This window comes from Monodon monoceros, unplaced genomic scaffold, assembly GCF_005190385.1.
Source record: "Monodon monoceros isolate NGI ecotype Baffin Bay Population unplaced genomic scaffold, NGI_Narwhal_1 Super_Scaffold_20, whole genome shotgun sequence".
Classification (NCBI taxonomy): Eukaryota; Metazoa; Chordata; class Mammalia; order Artiodactyla; family Monodontidae; genus Monodon; species Monodon monoceros.
Window position 1 is genome coordinate 4,136,400 of NW_021703777.1, and position 20,116 is coordinate 4,156,515.

The 20,116-nt window shown below is 32.5% G+C and overlaps 1 protein-coding gene across 3 annotated transcripts in view; it reads right to left on the reverse strand.

Annotated features, from left to right (window-relative positions):
- FSTL5 (follistatin like 5) overlaps positions 1-20,116 on the reverse strand; it is a 708,564-nt gene that overhangs the window by 77,379 nt on the left and 611,069 nt on the right. For 2 of the 3 annotated variants that reach the window (XM_029235419.1, XM_029235418.1), the window contains exons 11-12: positions 17,448-17,474; positions 8,472-8,590 (exon numbers count right to left, since the gene is read on the reverse strand). In XM_029235419.1, coding sequence (XP_029091252.1) covers positions 8,472-8,590; positions 17,448-17,474 — 146 coding nt within the window. The remainder of the gene's footprint in view (positions 1-8,471; positions 8,591-17,447; positions 17,475-20,116) is intronic. The other variant, XM_029235420.1, reaches the window with a different exon arrangement.

Consider the following 20,116-nt stretch of genomic DNA (forward strand, 5'->3'; position numbering starts at 1 on the left):
TTTTATTAATTGCCTTTCTAAGAATGCATTATGTAACCTCTTGCTCTGAATGGCTTATTCCGTCTTGTAACTGTTTTAAAAATGTTGACATACAAGCATGAATTGAGGGAATTTTATGATTGTTGCATTCTCTATATTTGTTCAATAGAGTGTAACATCACTTAGGAATTGAACTTTTTTCTATGCAACATAATCTCACAATGCAGATGGCAAAGTGTCATTTTGATGGAGTTCTTCATCTCCCCATATTGTCCGGCAGAGGGCGCCTTATGTGGAAGGCAGGCTTAGTCGTTTTTTCAAGATTATTATGGACTGAGAAACATTCTGAAATGTGGTAGATTTATCTTCAAAAATTATAAGGCTCCAGAGAGGATAATTATACGCATGTGTACTTTTAAACTGTATTGTAATTCACACATTAATTTGTTCCACATAGGAACGCCGACACTGAGAATCATTACACTTTTTCAGGTCAACATTCTTTAAAAATTATTTTAGCTTGCTTTATGACATTAACTAGTTAATTATTACTATTGAAAATGACCTTATATTCTCTTTCTTAAAGGTATGAAGTGAGCGGATTCTGGCCAAATAATTTATACACATAGGTATTTTGCTGTGTTTGTATCAATTAATATAAAAACCATAAAATACACCCATTTTAAAATACCTTGTAAACCTTTAGAAATAAATGTTACATAAAAATAATTTACTCCTGTGCCTATCTTCTTTATAGGTAAGAAGACAGACCAAATTTACATTTTCTTTGTCCTTTTTCTTTAAAACTATATCTTTATTTATTATATTGCCTGCAGAATTACATTTTCCCTTGTCTCTTTTCACTGACAAATCTGATAGGGGTTCTGCCACACTATCCAGCTCAGAAATATTCTTGAGTAATAAAGTGAAGACAATATTGAATAAGAATTCACCAAAACTGCCTCTGTGACTTAGTTCAATGTAAATCCTTTATGTATGCAGATTATATAATCTGATATGCTATTTTTCGTTTGCATCTTTCAGCTTTCTAAATAATTTCAAAAGTAAACTATCAGACATAAGATGATATTTTGCAAAATTATATTCACAAATAACTATGCTGAAAGTTATATATTAAAGAGTGACTTTTTAAATGAAAATGATACTAGTACGTGGATTTTTAAATATGAGAAAAAAAGGAGTTTTAATGGGCAAAAATTAGCAGCTTAAATAGTAATGGGATGAACAATAATTTTGAGGTTTAAGTTTTGTTTTCCTTGGGATTTTTATTATATAGTTGTATTTTAAATATAGATTTAAGAAATTTAGAAAACATATAACATCATTATATGATAAAGTATATGGAGAAATGCAAAACTGTCATTGTAAACATTTAGCAATATTTTCAAAAAAAATTTAGTGATTCAAACATTTAATAAAATAAAATAAAGCCATTAATTTACTGTATTGTTTTCCTTCCTGCACAGCCTCTCACATTATTCAAACTGAGATTAATGACCTATCTAAATATGAAAAAGATATTAAAGAAATGACGAGTATGAAATTACAGTTTTCAGTATGAAATTACAATTTTGACAACTATTGTTGAAATATAAAATATAAGCAATGAGAAATCAAGCAAGAGATCAGTTAAATAGAAATTTTAAGAAAAGGAAAAGAAAAATAAGGACTAAGGTTTAAATAAATCATTAAAATCATCAATCTAACCCTCAATATGATAATTACAATTAATCTTGTTACAGTAACTTTTCAACATATTTAGAGAGAAGAAAATTTGGAAATTAACATCCTTCAGAGAGGAACGTCACTAGAAAATATCTAATATTGATAATTCAAGAAATACCATTCCTGAGCATATTACTTAAAGTGATTAAATGTAATTGGTTGCATGAAGTCAGACTGGGGATAGTAAGGTACAGAGTAAGAAACTACTACTTCTGTATTATTTTATTTCTACCATATGCCAATCTATTACCTTAGACCAGAAACTGTAGTTTAAGAGCCACAGAAGCTAGATTTATGTGAGTTTTGTAAGTCTCAAGTAAAATGGTGTTATGTTTAAAGATATTTGTATGAATAATTTTTATGTTAAATTCTTCAATTTTACCCTTAAGAAGTTTCTATTGAAATTCCAAATTACTATAAGTACATTTCTTTCTCAAGTACAGAAAATGTGCTCCTAGGTGTGTGTAGTGAATCCTTGTATTTCACATAAAAAATGTGATGGCAAGAGACTGTTTGAGACACATACATAATTCTGGTCACATTTACCAAATAACTTGGCTGGCTCTTATTAATAATCTCTTAAAAACCTAATATGCTTTCTTAGATAAGATTACTTGATCCAATTAATATGCTATACAACTCCATTAAGATGCTGTTGCATGATTTACACGCTCCCCGCGGCTCTCCCCCTAACGTTAGCCTTGCCTACTTCAAGCGTAACAGAAGCGCAATGTGAGAATTTCAGAAGAGTGTGATTTTTAATGAAAGATTACAAGGCCCCTTTAAATCCAGGGCTTCAAAGACCAATTTCATAAATTTATTTCTTTTAAAATCAACAGCATAATCTTCTAAGGAATAGTTAGAGGTAGTTTGCATTACTCTCTTTAGGCAGCTCTTTGCAGGATATCATTGTAAGTGCAAAGGAAGCTCTTTGCAGGATATCATTGTAATGAAAGCTTAAATTTTTATCATTCTAGAACTCTTTGTAAGTTAAGCCATGTTTGAATAGAGACCCACTGAGAAAAGAATAAGTGGGGAAAAATTTCGATTACCTTTCTGAAATATACAGTGGTATTGAATTCAAAAGGTTGCTTGATGGCTTCATGGAGACATGAATTGCCTGCATCATATAAAGCGGCTGGTGTTTTAACAATTATTTTTCTGGACAGAGTTTGGAAAAGTAGTAACTGGATTAGGCACCGAAGGAGATGCTGAAAAGGGGGTTTGGAAGTATTACCAAGGAAATTGATAAATGCCCTGAAGACTGCGCTGCTTGAGAAGAGGGGAACGCCAGCAGAGAGAGAAGTGTGGACACAGCAGAGAGAGCTGCTTCCCCATTTCTAATCTCAGTTTCAATTTCTTGATACCTGAGTATTCTGCACACTATGGACACAACCTGTTCCTATGTAAAACCTCCATTCTAATAGAGTAGCAATCATATTCATTTATAAAGTCTAGGTAATTTTCTTATGTGGAAATTCCAAGCCTAGAAAATAGACATTTTAGAGGTGATTCACATCAGACTTTCTGCAGAAACTATGATCCTCTGGAGTTAGTATCATTTAAGTTGCATTAAAACCAATAACAGAATCTTTGCATCCTAAAATATAAAACCCGTGCATGTGGGACTTCCCTGGTGCTCCCGTGGTTAAGACTCTGCTCTCACTGCCACGGGCCCAAGCTTGATCCCTGGCTGGGGCACTAAAATCCCACAAGCCACGCAACATTGCCCCCCAACCAAAATACACACACACACACACACACACACACACACACACACACACACACACACATCTATATACTTAAGACCCACGCATGATAAGATTTGTGTGATTTTTCTTTCAAGCTCTTCTAGTCCCCACGAAAGAATAAATAACATGATGGTATGTATGGAGAACAGCAGCTGGATCTTAATAAGCGAACAGAGAAGGAAGTGAAGTAAAAAAGCATTAAAGATTAAAAGAGTTGTGGATAAGGTTGACAAAATACTTGAAAACCAGAAGAGTGAAAAAGTTGGTGATCTTGCAAAAGCCTAATAATTGAAACATTTTTCCAAACCCACTTCAGTTTGGGTTCTGAAGTTATAAGTCTGGGATAGAATCCTATTTGCTTGAAGTACACACTTACTGTAGTTGACAAGATGAAATCATGTATACAACTAGGATAAATATAGCAAGAATCCTGTCTAGTTAGGCTGCATCACAAAAAAAGGAAAAAAGATAGATGAAAGTATAAATAAAAGCATGTTCTATGAATCTTCAACCAACTCACTACCAAAAGCTGAAACCTAACGTAATCTGACATTGCACCAAAATTGAATTTTTATTTAGAGCAAGCAAACAGCAACTTCTGAGAGATTTGAGCAAAGATTCTGTATTCTAAATATTTCAGTTTTTATCTAAACTTTACTAGCCAATGAGTTGTATTGGGAATTGCAATTCTCTTAATATCAACAGTGACTTTGAAAAGTATTATTTTTATGTTTAATCCTTTTTTGTGGGGAAAAAATGATTCGAAAAGACTCATTTCCACTACTCACAATCAAGTGATTTATCTTCTAAAATCCAGAAGAACTAGCTTTCTTTTTTCTATAATAGAACTCCAAACTATCTTAGACTGGGCATTTGAACAGTATATTTTGACCGTGTGATTTTGAATTAATAGACCCATGAGGTTATGTTTACCCTGAAACAATTCAGTGATCAATTATTCTATGAAACATTTTTCACAAGAAGAACACTGTTTTGTGGGAATGTAAAGTAAGGAGAGGTGAGGAGGGAATTAGATGTATACATCTTTAAACTCAGGCAATGCATAAAAGAATGAATAGCCTAAGGCTCTAAGCAATGGAGTTTTCCTTAAATTCATTTCACAAATGTTACTCGACTACCTGCCATGTGTAAGTACATTGGGAATAAAAATGCTAATCAAAGTCTTGACTAATAGAGGTAGTAAGATGTGGTGGGTTGTTTCCTATGTCAGCTTGGCTATGACTAGGCTATGTCGCTCAGTTGTTGGTCAAGAACTAGTCTGACAGAGAATGGATAAACAAGAAGGTCCTACTGTAAAGCACAGGGAACTATATTCAGAGTCCTGTGATAAACCATAATGGAAAAGAATATGAAAAAGAATGCATATATATATATATATGTATAACTGAATCACTTTGCTGTACAGCAGAAATTAATACAACATTGTAAATCAACTATACTTGAATAAAATAATTAAAAAAAAGAACTAGTCTGGATGTCATTGTGAAAGTATTGTGGAGGTGATTAACATTTAAAATTAGTTGGCTTTATAGAGACACAGATGTAGAGAACAAACGTATGGATACTTAGCGGGGAAGGGGGGTAGTGGGATGAACTGGGAAATTATGACTGATATATATACACTATTATGTATAAAATAGATAACCAATGAGAACCTACTGTATAGCACAGGGAACTCTACTTAGTGCACTGTGGTGATCTAAATGGTAAGGAAATCTCAAAAAGAGGGGCTATATGTATACGTACAACTGATTCACTTTGCTGTACAGCAGAAACTAACACAGCATCGTAAAGCAACTATACGCCAATAAAAATTAATTAAAAAGTAAATTAAATTGGTTAGCTTTAAGTAAGACAGATCACCCCCCGTAATGTGAGTGGGACTCATGCAATCAGTTGCAGGCCTTCAGATTTAAGAGTGAGGTTTCCCACGGCAGAAGGAATCCCACCTTAAGGCTTCCACACAGAAATCTGTTTGAGTTTCCAGTCTGCCTATAGATGTCAGACTCAAGACCCCAGTGTTGACTTGTATCAGCACTCCGCTGGCCTAATCTGTGGATTTTGGATTCCAGACTGAACATCAACTCGTATCTGAATTTCCTACTGCCTGGCCTGCCCTACCGATTTCACACATGTGCGTGCCACTCCACCCACCAGTTCCAGAGCCAATTCCTTAAAATAAGGAGATGGAGGCAGACAGTGATGGAGAGATATAGACCCAGATCCAGATCTGGACATGGATATAGATACTAATCCTATTGGTTCTGTTTCTCTGGAGAAAAATGTTCTCTTGACATAATACTCAACAATTTTCTCATGAAATTATTTTATAATTAGAAATGAAATCTAGTAGAATGTGGCACCAAATAGCTTATACACTCTGAAATACACATCTTTTGTGTTTAAACAGAAATAAAATAGCTTCATATAAGAAACACATTTAATCCAACATTTATTCTCAAAGCATACTGCCGTCAATTTTTCTTTTTCTACTGCTGTATACTTGTGTATCATGAAAGTGTCTGGGTATACATATTCCAATTATTTAAGCTTATCTCACATTAAGGAATAACAAAATAACAAAGCAATACAAAATAAAAGTTTATCTACTCTAGCCTTTATTTCATATATATGGGCTATAATAACTGCATGAGAAATATGTCTCTCTTTTTTGGTATAAACAAATGCCTGTATTCTGCATTTTACAATATAATCAGGATGTAGTTTTAGCCAATTATCCATTCTCTGTATTATTCTTAGTGCTTTAACAAATATATTGGTCAGCTAATATGTATTTGTATTTTAATTTCAACATCCAACCAGCAGAAATGTCATAAATTTAAACACACACAATTTGATAGGTTCTCTCGTCTTAAAAATACAAATCTAACTTTTCTTATACTTTTTGCTTAGTCTTCCATTAGCATATAGAAAGTCTTGTAAATTTTTGTTTTATATAAGAATGCTAACTTTCTATCCTTATATTTCTATTTTGCAGTATGAATTTCTAGCATAATCCCATGTGTAAGATGGCTGTAAGATTTCCACGGGCGGTGATTTGAAAAATTTGATGCAGTCAATTAGTTCTTAATATCTAATAATCCCTGCCTTGTCATTGTTGTGGATAAGGGTTCTCAGGTTGAAGGAAATGAGTTAAGGCTGTCATCACTGATGTTTGGTTTCTATCTCCTCTTCAATTTTAATATTTTATAGAAAAGTATACATAATTTATATATGTATGTATATAATTTCTCACTATATATATATGCATGTGTATATATGTGTGTATGTATATATATATATATATAGATAGATAGAGAGAGAGAGAGAGAGAGAGAGAGAGAGAGAGAGAGAGAGATCGATCTATTTGTTTTAGGAGGCAGTCTAAGTAATCAAAGGTTTTAAAAAGAGACATTCAGGTAAGTAAACTTCACATCCCTATTTTCCAGACATGTCACAAAACTATCACATCAATTTTTCCTTGCTTTTTCAGCTTTAGATTCCAAATAGTTAGCTACAACACTGCCAATCCCGTAAGAATCAGAAACACTCTTTTGTTAAATGATTTTGCTTTGATTTAAATAACTATTTTGATGCCACATTTCCAATATCTGTGTGTTAGGCCAAATTTCTCATCCATAATGTTTTTATGAAAATATACACATGCCATAAAATTGAATGACTTGTTTTATCAGAAGCAAATATTTATATTTTTATATATGTTTCTTTACATACACACACACCTTATTCAAAATGGATTTAGTCAGTATTGATATCTGATTATAAAACAAAACTGCACATACAACTTAAAGTGTTTTCATACTTGTTAAACTTATAGTTTAACAAAAATGGTAATGATTCTATTCAGTAATTTAGCCTTTAAGTGAAATATTTTTAAATTAAAAATAGTTTCTTTTGTTTTAAACACTCATAAACATATTGAGTTAAATCATTTCCTTTATTTAAAATAGGATGTCATTAGATTGCTTTGTCCTACAGAGTGTCTGAGAGATGCTGGCCTATCTTATCTCATTCTCGTATGTTTTTCCTTCTTCTCATTCTAGGACATGGCTTTAATTTGTAAATTGCTGTCTCCATAATTCAATATGTGGCAACACTGGCTACTGGTAGGTTCAAAATAGGAGTTGAAAGTAAAGGGTCTAAACCAGGGCATTAATATCTATTTTGCTCATATCTTGTTGCCATGCCAACCTTAAAATGAGTATCAAGACAGGGTTGCATTCTGAGGTCTACCAATATCTTACCTTATTTTGGGTGTCTGGTGCATGCCTGCACTTGTGTGGGAACACAAAGGTAACATGGGTATCTTTGGTATTACATATTTTGGTGTACACATATTTATGTGGAGATATACACAGCCATAGCAATATAAAATTATTATTTCTTATTATCCTGCACAGAAGTACAGTCCCTAATATGTATAGGCAAGATGCATTTTGTCATATATTCTTCTATTTTCTGAAAGCTGACCAAAATTTTACAGAAGATAAATATTTCTGTTAAAGGTAAGTACATGTAAATAAATAAAGGTACATGAAAAAAATAAGATGAAGAATAAATGGGCATCAACATTTATAAAGCATCTAATATACCTCAGCTTCCCATCAGATTATTTATAGGCTATTTTCTTTCATTACGTTAAAGTAACCATTGCCTGCCAAAATGGGAGACATTCTAAATTAAGGAACAGGTGAAGTTTTTATGCTGTGTTCAGTTTTGATATTTCACCTCTAGTGCCTTTATTTTAATTACAAACAGGTCATTACGAATACACAATATATTATCTTCCTCTTTAAGTATAAAACCTGCATAGAGTAACAGACAATATCATAGTTTTAACACTGTCCTACCCACATGTCTCATATACGTGTAGATTTCATTGTATTTCCAAAATACAATTCTACTTAACGAAATTACTATATAAAACTGTAAAGGAATTTTTAAAATACTTGCCTGAAATCCAAGGAGCTTTTCACTAGGCTTAATGTGCCTCTGAAATTCACATTCTATGGGTTGTATCACTTTGATTCCATCTTCATAAAACACATAGAACATGTTCCCAATTCCCAGACCTTAGGAGTAAAAACACATTCAAAAGTTCAAAATAAAATTACCAGAAACATTTACAACCAAAACTCAGTGCCCCTCACATTGCTGGTGAGAGATCAGTTTGTGAAGTCCTATAATGCTACTAAAGCAGACCGTGTGAGACCTTTACCATACGCCCAAGCAGCTCTGCAATATTATGCACACAGCCTACTTCATCTCTCTGATCTGCAAGTCAGTGATTTCTTTAACATAATTCAACAAATGTTTCACATATTTAAAAATAATTATAAATGGAGATAAACTCTTTGATACATAGATTATGTCTGCTACCATCCCTACTTAATTTAGGTGCTGATTAAGACAAAAGTGCTTTTTGAAGAATCATATTTATTCTATTTCTATTAGAGTTCCCTAAGGGAAATAAAATGGCATTCTTTGCAGGAATTTAGCTTATATAGAGACTTTTAGAAACAAAAAGACCAAGTTCCCCAGATTTTGGAGAATATGTATTTTCCTAAAATAATGTTTGTAAATATAATCCTACTAGAGGTCTTACATATCAGTTTTCATATTGACAAAGTTTGGGGTCTATTTCTCCAGTTTAAAATTTGAATTAATTTAAGGTCTTGCAAAAATCTCATTTAAATCATACTTTTAATTACTTTTCACAGGGCGGGTTTGGGCGTGTGACATCTCAGAAATTCATCTCACTTATATTATACACCCACACCTCATGGGTACGGGATGCTACAGGTTAGACATCTGGAATGCCGTGGAGTTAACGGTGGTCTGCACCTGGGGACTTGTCACGTATGATTGCACACCTGTTCTCTTTGTTTCCTCTGCTTCTGCTTTGTCCCAACATGTCCAGACTAAGAGCATGTAGTTCTCCCTTTCCTGATCCTCAACTGAGTACCTCATCCAGGTGTACTGCTTTGCACAATCATATTTATTCAGTATAACTATACCGCACATAAATCAGTGAGAGCCAATACATAAACAATTATACTGAAATCTTGATAGTTTGAAGAGCAAATCGTTGTTCTTTAAAATGCTTAACTTTTAAAAACATCTACTTTTAATCTTTACTTCACTTGAGGACACCTGCAAGGCCCATGAAGTCAAGCCTGAGAATTACAATAAAAGTTTATTGATTTGTAAAAAAAAAAATTTGTTTATTCAACTTAAGCCACATTTATTTTTGTTAAATATGTTCCTAGTTAATTTTAAAAGTCACCATCTATTCTTATGAGTCAGAGGAAAATGTATTCGATCATAATTATCACTTTATTGGTGTTTATACAGAGTGAAATTATTTCTAATAATGCATATATATTTTAAATGATCCAGATTATTTTGAGACATCTTATTATTAGTTTTTTGTTTTTTCCCCCTTGGACTTATTATTGTTTTATAAATATTTGACAGTCCTCATATTTTAATACATGCAATCTTTATCAGTTAATTGTGCATTTTAATTCCAGAGCGCACAATGTTACAATGAGATATTCCAGAACAGTAGCAGAAGTAGCAAGAACTAAATTCAAGTTATGTCTTCATAAAATAAAATTTAAGAGTTCTCAGCTACAATTTATAATTATAGCTTTGAATACAGAGGGATCAATTCCATACCAAAAGGATAAAACTTACAAAAACTGCTTATGCAAAAAATTGATTTGTATTAGCAAGCTTCTGTGTAAACATTGTCAGAAGGTTGATGTGTGCTATGTATCAGTGACTAGCAAATTAACAATACTGGTAGTTGAAACTTGGATCTGATTTTCAGTTGTGTCAGTTACATACAAAGCTCGTAACAACATTGTCAGAAGGTTGATGTGTGCTATGTATCAGTGACTAGCAAATTAACAATACTGGTAGTTGAAGCTTGGATCTGATTTTCAGTTGTGTCAGTTACATACAAAGCTCATAACATTTTTTAATGAACATCACTATATTCTCCTTCAGGTACTGCACAATTCTGCTCCACAGTCAGGAGTCTGAATGTGTTTGAACTTGACAACTCTAAGTCCAGACAGTTTGCAAAGTTTCTTGAAGCACTCCCTGCCCTGATTCCTATGGATATTTTTATTGTGTTATTTTACTATATTCTGTGCACAGTACAGTCAGTGGGATTCCACAGATGAAATTTCTTGAGCTGTATTTTCCTCTAAAACTCGCTTAATCCATCCAAATCACTTTCAAAACTGAAAGTCCCATTTTCTTGCTTTTTAAAGTATGAGTTACATACACATCAGCATTTTTACAGAGTATAAGCTACTTTCCCAGTTACAAGTTATTGAAAAATACAGATAAAGTTATGCAAGGTTTAGTTTGCTTTTGCATTTTATTGTTTTTGGTGGGAATATAACTCCCTAGTGTTTATGAAATAGCAATGCCAAAATATATGTTAAAATAATAAGATAAACTGAACACCTATGTATCAATCACTCCGCTATGAAATAAAACTTTATCTTCAGAGCCATCTGTGTATTCCTCTCTTCCCTACCTACACGAGGGATATTTTGCATTTATTTTCTTGCTAGACATATTTTGTTCATCAATTACTACTTAGGTTTTAGCAGCAGAATTTATAATCTGAATATATGATGCAGATATATATCCTTTTAAATTTGCTGCTATAATATTATAATTTATTTTGAATATACTAGGCACAGAATGATATGAATTACCTGATGCTTGAGATGTGGTAATTGAAAACACATGCTGATTTTCACTTTGGGGCATTTGTTAGCTTAATCTGTATAGGAAGCAATAGCATATCTGTGTATGTTCATTATAACTATTAAGTTTCCATGCCCTAACCTTTTTTTATTTTGGTGTGGGAGAATATAACAAAGAGAGATAAACTTAATTTTCTGAATTCAGACAGCTCAGAGGTAAATCACGACTATGGAAGTCACTGTTGTATCGTGGGAAAGTTATTTCCCATGTAATATCTGTGCTGTACTTTCTCCATCTCAAATTGGGAGATAATAATTAGATTTATGCAGCTGTTGTTAAGAAGTAACTGACATGGACAAAGGAAAACATGTAGCAGAGTGACCTGAACTCTTACTATGAGTTCAAGAAATGGTAACTGTCCCTCTTTTTTATGACTGACATTATGTCTTCTTTGAAACATCAGTGGGAAAAAAATGGCGAAATGGCATCTAACCAAAATGTGATTACTGTCCTCTTGTTTTCCTCAAATCTACTCTGTGAGATATACTACTAGTACATTTCAGTTTTCTATGAGATTGAATTCTACGAATGTGTGAGCCTGCTAAAAGGGCAACCTGATTTTCTAGTAGAGCCGTTCTCAAAGTTGATCCTTTCAGAGGGTCTGCAAAGTCAAAACTATGTTCATATTAATGCTAAGATGTCATTTGCATTTTTCCCTCTCATTCTCACAAATTAGATGCTTCCAAATGTGGAGTGTAGTTCTCAACAGGCTACTTGACATATGATGTTATGAGTGATATCACAACAGTTCAATGCAGGAGCAAACATAGGAATCCAGCATCTTTTATTCAGCCAGATATTTTAAAAATCTGCAAAACGTACAACAGTGAGTCTCCTCATTTAATATAACTTTACAAATAATGTGGTATTTATGCCTATATGTAATGGGTTATTTAAAACAAATAAATACATATTTTAATTTTCTCTGTTTTAATTTCTTATATGGTAAATACAAGTGGATAGAAATAACCCACATAAACAAAAGCTCTTGGAGTTGTCAATAATTTTGAGTCCCCAAAAGTCTGACAACCATGTAGGTCTCAATTACCATTCTCTCCTCATTGACGCTTTCTATTGCAGTTTATTACAAAAGCTCCTGACTTCAGTGAAAGCTTTACCACTCTAGCCACGGTAAAGATTAGGACTATGTGCTGTTTTGTCTTTTTTCATCCCCTGTGAAGACAGACACAGGTACTTTGTCTTTTCCAGGTCGATTGTTAATCTAACAAAGTACAGTAGCACAAAAAAGTGACCCGTAATTTGTTTTTTCTTTGTGAGCTCTTCTTCTCCTTTGTTTTTCTTTCTATACAGAGAGGACATGGCAAGAATTACTTGCAGTCTCATGAGAGAGAAGTATTTCCCAGAGGGTTTTTCAACCAATACTGCATCTTTAAATACATGAGATGGACTGAGAAAAAAATGTACGTAATTCACATTCCTGTCTCAATCCTTTGAGGATTTCTACTCAAGAACAATAGTGTATCATGATAATATAGTTACATTATGTATTATAAATTACATATATATTCCATCGTTTATATCAAGAATAACATTTGGTTAATGTGTGATTATTGGATGAATATTTAAGTCAATAACAAAAATATTTTGTCCTGATGTCTGCCTTCCTCTAACTTAAACCGCCATTACTTTAGCATTTAAATTATGATCAATGGCAAATTATAATCCTACAAAGCACTGATTTGGTAACCAATCAAAGATAATTCAATGTTTGGTGTTAAAGACCTTTATTAGTTGATATTATATCATTCTTTTCCCTTTCAAGTGATCGTAAACTTACTCATATTTTTAATATAGAATATTATTTTTTTTAGCTAAAGAAAAATATAGGCAAAAATAGATGGTCTATATTGCATCTCTCACCTTGAATAACTCAGCAGGGAGGGATTTTTGTTTCATGAATGTTCCCATTTTTGTACCTCTGTCTTTGGAGTTAAAATCCTTTTCACACACATAGCAATACCAAACCATCACACCTCCATGAGATTTCTATGTTATGTTCAACTAAAATTAGACGGACTTCCTCTCTCATTCCTCTAGCAGATATGCTGTGAGTGATTGTGTTAAGCTCTTTATTAGCCACTATTAATCCAGGAAAGTGGGTACTGTATGAACATTATATATTGGTCAGAGTGATATTATCTAAAACCAGTCCTTTTAAGTCAGAATTCAATTTCCTGAACTTCCAAAGATATGCTGAAAAACTTGAATGCAAATTTACGTGATTCATTTCACATCTAATGATTAACATAGCAAAGGTTATAACATTATAGAGTATCTGTTTGCTATGTAGTTTATATTAGGTGAAATCATATGTATAATTACATATTTACACATGTATATGTGTGTATACATATATGCATACGTGTGTGTATACACATATATCTGAAAATGGTTATCTCTTGTCAGATTCATCTTTGATTTGAAAACAGGCTTATGAGATAATTTGAAGCGCTAAAATGTTGACATTTGTTTTCATCAGAGAAGGTAGGGAACTTGCAGATGAAAATATTGACAGCTTTCCTCACTTCGGCGATGGCATCGCAGCCAGCCATTAGAAGGCGTGGTCTCTGCCTCACCCGATTATATGACTCACTAAGTCTCATGAATTTAGAAGCCTTACCCTCTGAAAACTCTCCTTTTTCATTTTAAGTATTTCACCAATATTATTGTGAGCCAGTAATCTGGTCCTGAGAACCTTAGCAATTTTTTTTCTCTAAAAATAATTATACAAGAGGCTCAAGTAGCTCATTAAGCAGGCGTGCATGCTCCTATCTTTCCAATGCTCCCCTGCAGCATATAATGGTGTGGACAACAAAATGGGGAAAATCTCAGGCTAAAGGAGTTAAGAGCTGACCTGCTTCCTATTATTCCTTTTTCCCCACTTTGGTGATATTGTAGTTCACAAAGCTAATCAGATGATGTAACATGTAAACTTTTTTGCAAGATTTCACTGTAATGTCTACTGGTACCTGGTGTTGGTTGGTGTTAATTAGCCCAGCTAATATAGAAATTTATTTGAACCATTGCTATACCATATTTATGTGTGAATAGATTCATAAATATTTATAAAGAATAGAAGAGACAATTTTTATAAATATGGAAAATATCAATATATATATTTTTGCTTTCAAATCATTAGATGTCACATCAAGCCAGTATTTCCCAAAGTAGCTTCAGTTAAATATTGATTCTATAGATATTCATCAAAATAATTTCATGTTATAATAAATTTAGAAAATTCTGTGTCATATAATGAACCACCCGACATCTCTCCTGAAAGTAGTATATTTAGAAGTTCAGCTTAATCCTGCAGTGAATAAAATGTTTTAAGTTCCTTTAATTCAATGCTTATACAAACATTTATTATTGTTAGACCTTATAACATATACCCAAACTGTTGTCTACTAAATAAATACTAGGAAATACTTTATTAGATTATATTTGATAACATCATAAAAAATATTGTAGAAGAGACCCAATCCTACTGAATCTTTTAATGTGTATTTTGAAATCATATAGGTAGTAAAATTAGCTGACAATAAGAATGATATAGCCTTTAATTTACTAGATTGAAAACATCTTTAGAGTAGATACTAGTTCTTATCTTTATATTTCCAGTGCTTTCAAAGTGTTCTACATACAGTAGGCTCTTTAAAATATTTGTCAGTAAATGAGTGAGATACTTCTCTTTGAAAACATTGTATTTTTACACTCCTGCTAACTTGAATCACGGCTAGAAAAGAACTGAAAGGTGAACTCAGAAACAGAGGACACTATTTCATGCTTAAATATCCATGTGATTAATAAGATAATATACACGAAATTCAGTAAAGTTGATTTAGCTCACAAAGTCCTGGATAAGCCAGATTCTGATGTATACATTTAAAAATAATTTTTCAGTTAAACAAAATTTTATAGATCTTACACTTGCATGTAAGTCATATGACATTATGAGAGGTATTATCATTTTAAACTCTCTTTCCATTATTCATCTAAAAATGTTTGAAGTTCTTAAATGGGTTCTCCCTGAGATAAATTTCTCTTGGCCTTGGTAAGAAGACAAGCATACAAATAGAAAGCACTGCTAGAGTGGAAATAAAAATGGACCACAGAAAAATGTTGTTCATATTAGTTATTATCCTATCTTTTAAAAACAGAGGTAGAAAATGGCTTTGGAAACTTTATTATTTTAATTATTTTTTATGAAATAATTGTACACACAGTTGGGGTTCAGTGATTCCTCAAGCTGGTCTATTATCTCTGGCCACCATTATTATTACATGCAATCGTTTCTAATTGTAATGCCTTGCCGATAACTGTGGCATTATAAAAAGTAATTTACAGATTCCTATGAATCTGAGTCAAGTATATTATTATCTCAAATGTATTATTTTAAATATTTTTATTTCAAAAAACAAAATGCTCTGATGATAACTCTCCATGAAATAAAATATTTAAAAACTTTCCCCCAAAACATTTCTTGTATAAGTTTTAAAATTACCTGCAAAATGTACTAAATAGCTATGATTTCTCAAGCACATATTCTGTGTCAAACAAAGTCATGAAGAGTAAGCACATCACTGATTGATGGGGAATAATTATTGAGAACATACATCTTCAAAGACTAACAGAAGAAAAATTTAAATAAATAAAAATGATTTCATATAATGAATCTCAGTGTGATTTTAATTAATCTGCAGGTCTCCTATACTTTTAAGGGTAGTCTGAAGAATATTATATTATTATTACATATCAATGAGTATTATAAACTAATAATGTTAATGACTGTTATCAAGGTCAAATTATAAGGAAGGGTTGTTTCACATATTTTAAGGAGATATACATATCACAAATTTGCAAGGTGAGTCCCAAAGTGTATTTCAAGCATTGTTTTAGGAAAGTCTGGCTCAGAGAGGTAAAATGACTCATTCAAATTTTCCCAGCAATTAGCCAGCAAAACTAGATCTGTGGTACCCAGAGGAATATTTGTTTCATCTCAAGAAGGAAGAGAGTATAAAGAAATGTCTAACCCATATGTTAATCATGTCATACCTATTTCAGTAATGATTGCATTTGTATGTTCAAATGCGAAATATCCAAGAGGAATAAAATGAGAAGGTACAGTTACACTAGAACCTCTTTAGTAAACTGGAGTTTAAAGGAGCCTTTACAAAAGATTTGAGGAGCAAGAAATACCAAGGACAAAAAAAAAATAAAGTGTTACGCTCATCTTTTACTAATTTTAATGGATCTAAATATTCTAAGATGCTTGGACAGTATCTAGCACATTATAAGGGCTCAATAAACGTGTTCTGGTTACTGATATTGTTATTATTCTGCTTCAATAATTTTAGGAAGCTATAACTAGGGAAGAGAAAGTTTTTCTAGGATGGATCCTGAAGGCAGTTATTTTGGCCATTGCTTAGCAGGAGTGTAATGATGACTTATCGATAATTTTCTCCTAAGAATTTAACTACAGCACTTGGGTTATTTGAATACCTGGGCAAACACATTCCTCTTGGCCTTTGTGACTAATTAAGAAAAACAAAGACAATAATAAATGACTGTGGATGGCATTTATTGAGTGCAGACTATATTTAAGGAGTTGATAAAACAACCCTATTGAGAATTAACAACTACCCTTATTTTTGAGATGAGGAATTTGTGACATAGAAAAGCCCTAGGTTACATAATGGTGCAGACTAGATTTGAATCCATGTCCTTCAAGTTTATAAACTATTTTCTAAAATAATTTATTATAGTTCCTTTATAAGGCAATAGTTTTTATAATTCTTCTTTTTCTAATCTAAATCACAGTTTATTACATAAATTATGTTTAAGCTTGCTTTCATTTATTTGACTAATTTTAATTTTATACTCTTAAAAGCATTTCCATATATTATATATATATATATATTCCTGATTATATATCAAGCTGATGAGGAGTTATAACTATGCTTAATGGTAGCAGTTTACAGAAGAATACTGATTTATGATCAAATAGAAATACTGAGTCAAAATAAAAATGAATAAGGCAATTATTAGAACTGATAGTCAATACATCTAGAAGTTAAGCAAAATAATCACAATAATATAAAAAATAATGGAATTTACTACCTTCTTCTCTCCATAATATGTTAGCTACTGCAGCATGTTTAAAAGAAAAAGGAGAAAAAGAAAAATGAGTAAAGAGTGATTCAATTACATAGTAATATAAATAACTATTAAAGAGGTCACAATCTCTAAGGCAGAACACGCACATAAAAATAGTGAGGATGAACTCAACAATCTATACTAATAAAACAGTAAAATGCTGGGAGTATGATAATGTTCTATTCATGTCTTGAAATAGCCAATTCTTCTTCGGAATAAAGATTTTTGTTAATAGACAAAAAAAAATTTATGTATCACTGAAAATAATGGTATATTTAATTTTAATAAAATATATCTTTAGAACACACATTAGTAAAGACTATTTATTTGACAGCTTAGTTAAAAGTTACTAATTGTAACAGTTATAATTTTAGAATTCTCATTAATTGTAAGTAATGCTTCAACATAATATGTAATATTCCTGAGCAAGATGAGTTCTTGTAAATACAGGATTTTGAACGCAGAAATAGCCTATTTTTAAGTAGTATATGCTTTCACTTTTTAAGCCAGCATAATAAAATATATCTTGTTTATTTCAATGCACAATAATGCTTCATATTAAATTATTCCTGGACAATAGGTTTATGAAATACTGTATAGGGACTAAATCAACATACAGTTAAAATATTAAGACAGAAATAAAGAAAAATACCAATTAAAAATATTCTCAACAAAATGCCTGATTCCTTTACTAATCCAAATTTATCTAATTCTATATAATTTCTCTTTTTTTGAAGTATAGTTGATTTACAATTCTATTAGTTTCAGGTGTACTTATATACTTTCAAAGCAGAATAATACTGGCAAAAAGAAAATGTAACTAAAGGAACAGCTCATCCACATCTAATTACTTCCTGCATATGTTAAGCATATTAAACATAATCACTTTTTAAAAACTAAACCCTGATCGTCAGTGTAGCAGAGCCAAGACTGGAATCTAGCACTCCTAGCTGGAGGGTGGAGGTCCAAGTCATGCAGTTTTCAGCACCTACCATAGTATAAAAAATCCTTTTTTGTAGAGTAAGCGTTTTTTTGAGATTCTTGGCATTTTTAATTCTTTAGCAATACTTATTCAAATATGCATTCATGGTACTTGCATCCCTTGGGCACATTTTGTGCTGCTGCTCTTGTTGCCTATGGTGCGCTTGCAATGAATATGTAAAAGGACAGATCCTAGTCACAAGGAGAGAACATGGACCTGAGAAGGAGAGAACCATGCTAAAAATGATTATAAGCATATGTAGTAAGTGCAATTAGAGAAACAAATATCAGGTTCGGTGGCAAGCGACAGGACGGGATAGTCACCTTCAAGGGGCAGAAGCTGGGCAGTGGAGGGACCACTTCATTGGGCTGCTGATGCGCAAGCAAGATGACGCCACCCAAGCTTACAAGGGGATGCCGGGCACAGGAGGCATGAGATGTTCAAGGTATATCAATGGGACACGTTATAACGTATTCAGCGAAATTTAAGTAATTGGCTATATTTGGAGGGCAAAACTGATAGAAGATACAGCTGGAGAATTTGACCCTGACAAGGTCAAGAAAGTCTTTTATATTACATGGTACACAGCAGATTAAATTTTCTTCTATAGGCTCATGAAAGATGGAGCCATGATTAGACTAATTTTATTTTTCCGGCTTATAAACAAAGGTAAGTAGACCTATGTTTACTCATATCTCCACCGATGGAATATGGTGTGCCAATCGTGTGCCAGGCATTGTATTCAGCGCTACCATACACAGAATAAAACAGACCCAGGCTCTGTGCTAATCGAGTTTATCCACTAGTTGAGGGGAAAAAAGAAAAAAAACTGGATTCAAATCATGTACTTTCAAAATTACAAATTTAATATGTTATGAAAGAAAGGAACACAGTAATGTGAATGCTTTTAATGAGTGGATTAGGCATGATCAGTGAAACTGGGGGAAACGTCCTTAATGGTGATGGTGAAGGTGAAGTCTGAAACATGAAGAAGAGGAACCCAGGCAGGGTTGTAGGAATCGGACTCCCAGACACAGGAGAAGCATGTACAAACCCTAGCGGGTATGTCAAAGCACTGCTATTTTATTACTATTCTTATTATTTCGTCCTGCCACTTGTGGGATCTTAGTTCCCTGACCAGGGATTGAACCCGGCCCCTCAGCACTGAGAGCACAGAGTCCTAACCACCGGGCCGCCAGGGAATTCGCAAACACTATTTTAAAGGACTAACGACAGATATTTTTAAGACGTGCAATCATTTATGAGAAAGTACCAAAAATACATGGTTTGTAATATTAATACCAGATAAAGTAAAATTCAAAGCACTATATAATGAATTTAAAATTATATAAACTAAAAACATAGTATTAAAATATGAAGCAAAATTATTAGGACTAGATACAAAATTTATAAACCAACCATCATATTCTGCTTCTTTAACTCATCACCTTCGGTATTTGAAAAATGAAGGGAAAAACCACAAAGTTCAATAATACAATTATTATGACTAAATTAGTGTTTTCATAATGAATGTTCTGTAACAAAAACAGGAAGTGTTTTCAAGTTTTCTTGAAAGATAATCAAGAGTAGTCACAAAGTAACTGGAAAATAGAAAGTCTTTCTGTATTCTGTAAGTATATTCCAATAATCA